Below are 10,812 nucleotides of genomic sequence, written 5' to 3' on the forward strand. Positions count from 1 at the left end.
ATTCTGAGGATGACAGCACTTTCAAGATATTGATTCTCAAAGCGGGCCACTAACTTCATTGGCGTTCCGCCCCTTTCAATGCACAGCGGCGTTTTGTTTAAAAAGCAAGTGGAACAACAGTGTATCTTTTACTGCAACTTTTGCGGCGCATATCGCAAAACCGGCGTCATCATGTCAACTACTTCCGAGTCTATATACCTTCAAGATCTACAATACGTAAATTTGAGTATTTCTGTGTTCGAGTAAAATCTGTCAAGTATTTCGATTCATTGTGTAGGTCGTGTCTGCCTATTCGAACCATCCAGTGAGGGATTAGAAGCTGCCGCACGCATCCTTGCAAAATTCCGTTTAGTCTAAGAGAAAATATATCTGGTACATAGTGACTGCATCATCGTGTGGCAACATTGAACTGGTTTAATTCACATTTTATTTGCTTCTATTACAGATGCCCTCTACGTCGAAGCGCTGCTGCATACGGCTGGTTTAGGCAGGACTCTACCGTGCTTCACAGCTTCTCGGCCTACCGAGCTCATCCTTGCACTTTTTGCTGAATGCAGGCCTGCAAAACGAAACAAGTATTTCGCAAAATGAGCTCAAAATCACAAGCACATTGTAGCATGCCGATACGACTTACAAATTCCGCAAGCAGCTGTATGCTACATTGGTATAGGCTTCTTGGTGGAATAGAGCTTCGCAAAGGTTTATTTGGCTCACGCCTACAACAACGTAAGTATCTGGCGTTTCATATTTCTACCTAAAAGTACCAACACCTAGCTTGTTTTCTTTTTTTTTTTACTTTTGTCGACACTTTGCGCGTGTTTAACAATTAATTGTGGACTTTCTGATTACCGAAGCTATGCAGTGGCTGATGAGAGACGTCGTAGTGGAGGTGTCCCCATTTAACATACTCGCGAAGCGCGAAACACTACTGATCTCTCTCTTCTTTTGTTTTTTTTTTGCGTTCCCCCTCCCATCGTAATGCGGCCTCCGCGGCGAACTTGCACCGCGAACCTGCTACTTCGCGCTCATCATCAGAACGCTATTAATATTCACCCATCGCGTAGTGGGTCGTCGCATATTTCAGCCTCAACGGAGGAGATGTGGTGCGCCTTGCCGTGATTCTGACAATTTTACCTACCCACCAAGTCTTCGACACAAAAGAGAAGCAGATAAACAAAAGGTCATGTTACGATCGGTTTCCTAACACATCCTGATGCAGGGAAGCTCTTAAGAAAGAACAGTATAAGAAACAAGGGAAAGTCACAAGAACCGACGCACAGCTCATACAGGGCACTCTAAGGCGGTTACACAATCCAGCAGCCATTCCGAAGACACGTATCACGGCTTTATTAGCTTTTCCTCATGCGGAAGCTCGGTACTGGGATCCCAATGTATTTGTTATTCTACGAGCGGTCTGTCGTCCAATGGGCGCACAGCTTCCGAAAGTTAGGCGTCGCTTCTACGCAGCGTCGAGAAACACGATTAACAAGGCATGCATGAAGGCTGCCTGCCGTCGAAAACAACGAGGCTCTCAGCCCTGGTAAGATACGCAGCCCTTTGTTTAATAGCCTGCGTATAAAATCCGCGTACACTGTGAAATAATTTACACCCTTACAGTTAATAACGGTGTAAACGTGTCAATAACTCGCACCCTTGCCGCCTTTTTTTTTCGGTGTAAGTGGGTTGGTTACAGACAGAGTTACACCCTCGTTTGCTTTTGAGGGTGTAAGTACATTTTACAGTGATAGTGTGATGCGAAACAGCGGCGCGACCGGTGACGTACCACAATGACCAGGATTACTCACTCCGGTATCGTCGAACATCTTGATGTCTTCGGGTGACATTCCACTGGATGCCTGAGGTGAGAACCAATAAAATGGAACATTTATTTATTTATTTACTTATTTATTTATTTATTTATTTATTTATTTATTTATTTATTTGTACAATGCTGTGGACAAGAAGTCCAAGCAGGGTGAGCAAAATACAGAAGATTATCTACACAGAAGAACAAGATGAAACAAGTGTGATACGTTTCTCACACAAATTGTTTGGTCATAGGGCAGATGATTAAGAAAAATTTTTAACTTGATTACAATACAACTATAACTAATACGCGAAATAACAAGATTATTTACACAAATGATATACAGCTCACTTGCGCTGCGGGTAGGCTTCAGTTAGTTTATTCCAGTCATCTATTGTTTGTGGAAAACAGTACCGAAAAGTGTCAGTCCTTGCGAAAATCGGTGTTAGAGAACGAGGGCAGTGGTGTCGAGTGCGTCTGCTTATCAAGGGGGATACGTATTTTGCGGTGTATATGGCTAGCCTATGATTAATTAAGTTTGAAAGAAACTCTAGCCGACTTTTCTTTCTTCGAATTTGTAATAGTTCAATGCCGTTAACGTTAACACATGCCGACGCACGCTCCACCCCTGAACGTGAGTGTGTTTCCCCTTTTTTTTTTTTTTTTTTTTTTTAGAAAACTGATGCTGGACGGCTCATGTGTTTCTGCAAGTGTTCGCAACACCTTCTTTCTTTTTTGTCGTTTCGATCCAAGCTGACTCAAGTATACAAGATCGACATTCATGCATTGTACGAACTATGAGTAAATACTCGTGAATATGCTATCACTGAATAAATACAGAGACAGTTTTGTGACGTAGTTTGCTCACCGTGAAGCGGCCTAGCGTCGACGCCTTTTTGTTTGAACAAAGGTTCATTTGTTCTTTCCGAGTGCGTCCTTAGCTTAAGTATGATGTGGACGAGCCGCCGCCCTAGCGAAATATTTCATATTGCGTTGTAATGTTTCAATCTGCGCTCCGTACATATGCTCTCAACAATTCTTAAAGATTTAATAAGCATTCTTTATGAAGTGCGTGATATTTCTACGAACTTAGCGTGTAAAACACTGCGGATGGCTATACAGGAGCTTGGAGGGCGGAATTTCAGGGAGTAAAACACCTGTCATCTCGCAGTCAGGCATGACTGAGCTCATAGGTATGTGAGACGCAATAGCTCACAGGTGATACCGTCGGCTCGTTTCAGCACCTGCTGCAACAAATCGACAAGGAAACTTTTTGCCAAGCTCTGTGTGTAGCCTTACACTTGCGGCTAGGGGGAGAGTTGACTGTTGGACTAGTTGGTCGTCCATATCTGAAGTAGTAACTTAGCGCGAATAAAAACCACGGAAACAAGAGAGATGGACAAGGACTGTCTCTCTTGTCCGTCTCTCTTGTTTCCGTGGTTTTATTCGCGCTAAGTTACTACTTCAAATAAGGTAGGGGGGAAGCCCGGCTGGGTGGCGTTTTTAGTGTCAGGCGGTGGTTCCTATTGTACGAGTATGTAACGTGTATATATGTAAACTGAAATTGTTGCCCCAGCTTCCTCGCATTCTACATGCGATTATCTTATTATGAAATTCCCGAGTTTTCAGCGCACATAATTTAATCGATTCAATTCTGCGGTTTTAGGTGACAAAAAAGCACGATGTATCTATAAGGCACGCCATAGTGGGGGACTACCGAATAATTCTGTCTACGTGGAGTTCTTTAACGTCCACGCAATTCAAGATACACTAGGTTTTTTTGCATTCCCCCCTCCCCCCCTTCATTATGTGGCTGTCGTGGCCTATAGGTTTGATCCCTCGACTTCTTGAATAGTTTGGAGTATATATTAAACAAAATTCGACGCAACTGCATGCAAGAATCGGGCTGATCCTAACCAATCTGCCTTTACGAAGACTATCAGGCTGCAGCTATTTTTTGCAATAGAACTCGTTATGAAAAACAGGCTGATCATATAAATCTCACAGTCACAGATTCGCACACAACGGACGCGATAATCATTGTGTCAGTCTATGCGTGCCGTGTCTTGCCATATTTCTTCTTGAAAATAATTACTAAAAGCTAGGTGAGTATATTTCTAGCGAACCGTTGGCGTGAGATGTGAAGGTGATGGAAGCTGACGAATCCAACGGCCAGCTCAAGTTTCACAAATATTGTAGCACGGCATCATCTGCCTGATGCTGCGGTAAACTAAGGATGTGGAACTTACCTTAAATTTGTCCGCCTTCTCCTGGAAGCAGCTCTTCATCTGAAAGGTATTCAAGTATTCACCGTGAGCAATTCAATGCAATGATAATTATTGGTACTTTGGGCTGCTCTACCAGTTATGTTATCGATTAAGTCCTTGTTTCAGTTGGCTCCCGTTACGTTTATACAAGGATCCCGATCCTTTGAACCGAATACATTCGTTCAACGATAAGGAATAATCCCAAAGAAGTGCTCCATTGTACAGGCAATATTACAGCAATATCGTCACTTAATGTTTTCATTAGCAGCAATCTCTTTTTTCTGAGACAAGACGTGACAACCATTTCATGCCGCGTGTGCGTCTTTAATGTTGTGAATACTTCAAACAGGTCAATTTTGCTGCATTGCATACGACGTTGCCAAAGTTAGAACAAATCTGATACGAAGCTGTATCAGACACTTTTTAACGCTCTCCCAAGTCCACGCACGCAAAATAAGAAGGACTTAACTGAACACGTAACAAAATGTGGCACTATCATTAACCATCATCTGTGCGTAGCAAATATTCCAGCGCCCTTCTATGCAGTCATAGTTCTCCCTTTTTTATTAATTGCGATTGATTATCTGAGTTGAAAGAATAAAGTGTTGAAGCAGCGATAGCTCACTTACAGCGGCCTCTTTCTCTGCAGCATCGGCGATGCCCATGTGCTTGCCGCCGCATTCCATGACCGTAGGAATGATGCCATCAGCAAACTGTAGATAAGAGAAGTCGGTACCAACTGCACTGAGTACGATATTGAACGCTCAGCAAGTGGAGGGCGACAGTGTACTCAGCAGTATGCAGTGGTCTACAACGGTCCCTAATCAGGGAGTTGGAGACGTTGATAAACCATGAGCGAATTTGCAAGGTTAGCTACAAGAGCTCTTAACGGGCTGCAGTGAATGACTCTATGGAAGACAGGGAAAGGGAGCAGGCAAAAAAAAAATGTTCACACTCTTCATTGTTTCAGTTGAGGAATTATTCTGTGCGTGCGCTATGTAGAATCATATTTCCAGTGGCGGCTAGGCATCCCAAATTCCAGCGGTGTGTAGTTTGCCTTCTTCCATGCTGTCCATGTCAGTACTTTCTTCTGGAAACCTTTTCGCGTATTGTGCATCCAACGAGCTCAGGCAAGCACTATTCTCTATTCCCACATTATTGTACCGAACTCCGAAGTGGCTTCCTAAAGGCGCGTTCTTGAAGCTGAATCTGCGCTTTAACCTTTCAGCAGTATACGTCTTCTGGGATTTCCTACCTTGAATAGTCAAGCATAACTGTACTTCATTATTCGTGGTGGGATGGCACAGTTATGAATAAATGCATGACTTCATCTACTGCAGTTCGAAAAACGCGAAGATAATTTCATGTAGAAACTGATAGGATAATTGAAAGAATAAACTTGAAAACAAGATGACAGGAGTGTCCAGACATTCGAAATTACCTATACGAATCGAGTCCTTCTCTCGCAAATCACTGTAATCGATTCGAGAATGTGGTATTCATTTTCGTGGACTATATATTTACAATTGAACACAAGGTTACCGTGATTTTCTGACATTTACTATCTTTGGTGAAATACTAAGCATGATTGTCCACTGGCGAGAGGAAGCCGTAATATGGAGGAAACTTCAAGAAAACACATATCCACATTTGAGTCTCTACCACGCCATACACCCTGCCCTGTATTTCTATAAATGCCCACATTGAGATCAAGTCGCGACGCTTTAACACGTGGTGTGGGTTCGCGCAAGCACACCCAAGCTCACGCCCATGACACATCCCTCCACGCGGCAAAGGAAGGCAGCGCTGTCCAGCTCCGACTCGATGGACCAGGTCAACCTGGTCAACCGAGCGGGAAGGGCAGCTAAGGCCGCTGGACTCCTGGACTGAGGGGACCACCCACTGCACAGCGGAAGAGCTACCTGCGCTCGGGGTGCTTTATTCTATAAAGTTTACTCGCTCTCTCTCGCTCCACTGGCCACTTCGAGACACGTTTTTGAAAACAGTACTGAATTTTGGGTGGCCTGTCGCGTTCTGCTAACTTGCAATCTGCCCAGGCGATCTGATTTTCAGAAGGCATTGCTTGCAATCGGAGGAAAAAGAAACCGCACTTTGTTACCATCATTTGCCTACATGTCTATTTTTCTGTTTTTTAGAACAGAAGAGCACTGCACAGTTCATGATTCGATTTTCCATGTCCTTGTTCTAGGAATAGTCATATTATGTTAAAAAGATATTGTAGTTTGAAAACTCTCAATGTGGCCCTGTAGACCAATTTGCCAAAAGTGCGTCGGCACAGGACCTCCACTGTATAATCACTGGGCGGTCCTAGTTCTGCTGTTGCGCGACAAATAATAGCTATTGATTGTGCAGTAAGAGCTGAAATTGCATCTGTGCAATTAATAACACTCCTTTGACTTCATCGACAAAATATTTTAAAGCGTTACACCACGATCACGATGACGATCTCCACTCCTCTAAAAGGTCCTCGTTGAGTAGTCCGCTTGACTATGAACCAGAAAAACATGAGGTCGGAAGGGCTCGATTTTTTTACTGGCATAAGAAATCTCACACAACGAAGCCAAATAAAGTATATACGAAGTTATTTGTTATGTTTAATTTACGTATGCAAATATTTATGTAAAAGGAACTGAAAATAACGGAAAGATAACTTGCTGCAGATGGGAACATATCCCCGTGTTATATTTTCGTCCACTTATTGTGTTAGTTTCTAAAATGTTCATTTATTTATTAACACATGAGATTTCAGTTATCCTCTGGATATGATATCAATCGTAATTGCTATCAAATAAATAATATTCTCTGTTTTGACAGATGCACATAGAGCAATCAAAAAACGAGAAGGTACATTAACCCCAGTTTTAAAGGTAACACCCCAAAAATAAAACAAATGTACCTGTGCATGCCAAAAAACGTCAACGCTTTGCGCACGTATGAATGGACTCCCTCAGAAGCGCCACTCGCGGCTCGTGTTTCATGATTTTTTTTTCATGTTTACGAGATAATGGCAAGTACTTACTTGCTTAATGACGTCCGGGTTTATTCCCTTGGCGATCGAGAGACACTCGCGTGCGCTGTCGATCTTGTCTATGTACTGCTGCGCCATGGCCTTGTCAGGTACGAAGTCTTGCACGAGAGACTTTAGTTGCTCCAGGACGGCCTCCACCGCAGCTAGAGCCGAGAATAATGTTTAAGAAAATCTGTGCACCCGTTTCGTCTTCAAAAAGAAACCAAAACTGCAAACACAATGAGGCGAACAAAGAAACTCAAATAACAAAAGTGTCCCGCGGAGCACTGTCGATCCCGATTGATCCCGATCGGACTCGATCTCGATGTGAAGCGCGTACGCTGGATCGCGATCTAATGTGCATACGGTCTTGTTGGGCTGTGTGCAAAAACACATGGATAGGAAAACACGCGCAAATGAGCGATGCGCATAGTGAGTGGTATATGTATGCTGCACGGAGAAAGTATGACCTTCCACCGACTAGCCACTTTGATCGCCCGTTTGATCGGTAGTGTCCCGTATGACGGGGGTATAAAAGATCTAGACCTTGATGTATGCAATATCTGTAAGTTATCGCTTACCGATTCGGCCAAATTTCGGTTCTGCTGAGCATATCTTTCTTGTATACTTTGTAAAAAAAAAAAAAGGAAGCATCAGCGGTGGCTGTACTTAGAGATCTCCTGACGCTTTTCTTTTCTCATGATTTCTATGACATTGTACATAGTGGTTTGAGTTCACTTAAAAAGTGTATCAATACAGGCCCCTATTTGGACGTTTCTCATAGCCGATGAGTGTCTTTGGGATGGTAACCGTCACGTTCCAGTTAATTTAGTGCGGTAGGTGACTTCCCTGTTCTTGCTGAGTTCTCTTTGATACCATGCCCTGGCATAGTGTTCATCGCATCGGTGCTGCACATTCCTCGATGGCTTCTAGTTGCCCGCGACGTTGCTTTTCTTTATCTGTGTGAAGACTAAATGTGCTCGGTAACTGAAGTAGAAGGGTCCTGAATTACGCACTGTGTCCTTGGAGACGGTATACGAAACACTCGTGTCATAGGGTACACGGTTTTCGGCGGGCGTAAGCGATAATTCTACAGCATCCCTTATAACCGTTTGCGTGTCCCATCGAAACATGAAACCCTGTCACACGACTATAGGCGCTGGTAGACGCGTGGCATCGACCACATAACTGTCAAGTCTGCGTTAGACTCTAGTCACGGACCTTCTATATAGTTATGTTGCTCTGCCGCAAATGTTGCCTTATTGTCAGCTGGACATCGGGTAATAGGAAGCTGAGCGAAGTTATGGCTATCACCAATGTTACAGGGCCTGGAAAGACTGCGAGGTTGCAGTCATCTTTCAGCCGAGGTTTCCTCTCCCTCGTAAATTCACTCACTCAAGCGGTTCCTTTTATTCTGGCTATTCCTGAAGGAAAAAGAAAATGTCACGTATAGTTCCCAGTTTCAATAAAACAAAGTGGGCCTTAGGAGTTTTTCAATGACACCCTGATAAGCCCAAATAATTGTGATCCCCAGCTCAGTCTGTGACTCCAGGATCTCGGCTCATGAGAAATACTAAATATGATGACAATTTGATATGCCTTTATGTGATTTCCGTGACAGATACGATTCCAAATCACGTACTCTACACTGTTGTCATGGTGTCGTAGTGCCCTCGCCACACGATTGGCCTGACTTATCAGTGAGCGACATCATCGTTGAAGTCGTCGAGACACGTTCGCGCTGCCAATTGCGGTCGTATCACAGCCAACGCAGCAACGAAGTCGTCTGTAGCTACAGAAGCACTAATGGTCCGCTGCCTTGAATTTTGCAATGCTGATATGCTGCTGAGCATGGCAAAGTAAGACGCGAAGACGGAGGTTTCAAGGCATCAATGGGTTCGAACAAGGAATCTCGCTGGAGTCGGCGTTTCGACACGGGGACTTGTTTTTGTCAGGGCAATAACTGCTCTCTTTGTCATCTTTCGCGTAGCTCACTATCCCCCATCCGCAAATGGGGTAGGAGAATAAGCTGGGCGAGAAGTAGAACAAGGGAAGTTGGAATGTTCAGAAATGGGCACTATCTTAGTTGTGATAGGGAGGGAACGGAGTTGGGCATGGGGAAGCACAACTGTCACCATGACGACAAGTTCCCTTGTTCGATCATAGTTGATAATCTACCTGGCCATTCTCTTCGCTAGGTCAGTGTCATTTAGACAGCGATGTGGCATGCAAATGAACGAGTCGACCAGAAAATTATTTCTCGCTCACAAGCTGTTGAAAAACGAACCATAGCTTGTCATCCACTCCACTTACCTCAAACGTTTGTTTTCACGACATTGGCCATAAGTACACATAATTTCACAGATTACCACGCTTTCACTGCAGTGCAACTGAATAAAGTTAGACAGGACAACAGTATGCGCAAAGAATGACAGTACAGCTTTTCTGGTCATTAGACGCTGCGCTGTTTTGAGAGATGGTCGTGCTGCTCTCTACGAGAGGTAGTATACTCTTATGACATGAATCGTTAGGTTCTTAGTAAGTTTAATTTTGCAGCTATGGAACCAAAAGCTGCGATAACGACAAATTGGGGCACTTACTCTAACTTGTCATTCTCCCCATCTGTGGCATTTAATAATCCGTTTGTTGTTTTTTGAACAATGTCGTTTCTGCATCTGGCGCATTTATGATAACGAATGATTAGTAGGAAGTTAGAAAATTAGCCACGGTCTGGAGCACAGAGTAAAGGACTACGCTATAAAAATTTCAATGTCACCTACCCCTTCGCCGAAGCTAGCGAGTCTGGTCACACTGCCGAGCAAATGCTAACGAGCAGTGCTCAAAGTTTATCTTCCCTGAATGCCCACATGCCCTTGCTCAGTATAATTGTTGCTATTTTGTTCCTTCGATTGAGGTTCAACTCCAAGTCCACAAACTGTTAGTCCGTGTTATCGGTGGCATGCGAAACTTGTCGTTCTTTGGAGTGACAGGTGCATGAGTTAGGAACAAACCATCCAAAGACGCATACGTCTACAACGCAACATACAACAGGGATTGCAGCCATTGTGGCTCTTCTTGCGGGCACTTCGGTTTGCACGAAGGCATACTGCAGCTGTATGTATGTGTAAAGTGTGCATAGTACACGTGTTCTGAGGCAGCTGCTGCATATTGAGACGGCACTCCGCAGTGAATCCTAAACTGCCCAAATGTGCGCAGCAAACTCACCATTCGCGTCCACCAGCGCGGAGGCGAAGCATAGCACCACGACGGCGGTCACAACTTGATTCCTTGCGTTCATTGTGGCGAAGTAGACACTTTATCCTCAGGGTTGCAGGCAAAGTGACGACGGCTCTCGGTTCGCAGAGGCAAGAAGTAGAACGACTGCGATTGGCGTTTATTGGGCAAGACCACGCATACGCAGCAGTGTCCGTCCTTGTGGCCTATCGTGTGCGTTTTCACCTGCTTTTTATGTCAAATTACAGGAAAGCCACCGATCCAGCTTCATCTCCATGACAAAAATAAGAAAGAGGTATAAAACTTCCGTCACGCGGAGTCTCGACACCGTAAAGATTGTGTCACCAGGCAGAGCGCAAACAGTGTCTCCTCCTTTTTCTTCATTTAGTTTTCTATTTTTTTCTTATCCGTGTCTACCACAAGCCCGAGTGTGCAAGGCGGTGAAACAAATGGTTTCATGCTTGGAGCCTTATAGC

The 10,812-nt window shown here is 44.2% G+C and overlaps 1 protein-coding gene across 1 annotated transcript; it reads right to left on the bottom strand.

The window, feature by feature from the left end:
• Positions 1–404: 404 nt before the first annotated feature.
• On the bottom strand, positions 405–10,533 carry LOC126527969 (uncharacterized). Its single transcript, XM_050175813.3, has 6 exons — positions 10,328–10,533; positions 7,115–7,266; positions 4,704–4,787; positions 4,057–4,095; positions 1,806–1,856; positions 405–559 (listed from the first exon to the last, which is right to left on the bottom strand). The coding sequence occupies exons 1-6, from the start codon at positions 10,398–10,400 to the stop codon at positions 530–532; spliced, it is 429 nt and encodes a 142-aa protein (XP_050031770.1). The 5' UTR covers positions 10,401–10,533; the 3' UTR covers positions 405–529.
• Between the last annotated feature and the right edge of the window lie 279 nt (positions 10,534–10,812).

Source organism: Dermacentor andersoni, chromosome 9, assembly GCF_023375885.2.
Source record: "Dermacentor andersoni chromosome 9, qqDerAnde1_hic_scaffold, whole genome shotgun sequence".
Classification (NCBI taxonomy): domain Eukaryota; kingdom Metazoa; phylum Arthropoda; class Arachnida; order Ixodida; family Ixodidae; genus Dermacentor; species Dermacentor andersoni.

What these genes read in the sequence shown, in the direction of transcription:
- LOC126527969 (XM_050175813.3), bottom strand. Translation starts at nt 10,400, where the DNA reads ATGAACGCAAGGAATCAAGTTGTGACCGCCGTCGTGGTGCTATGCTTC. An exon ending in CGCGCTGGTGGACGCGAATG is followed by an intron (nt 7,267 to 10,327) that starts GTGAGTTTGCTG and finishes TCTCGGCTCTAG; the next exon opens with CTGCGGTGGAGGCCGTCCTG. An exon ending in AGATGTTCGACGATACCGGA is followed by an intron (nt 560 to 1,805) that starts GTGAGTAATCCT and finishes TTCGTTTTGCAG; the next exon opens with GCCTGCATTCAGCAAAAAGT.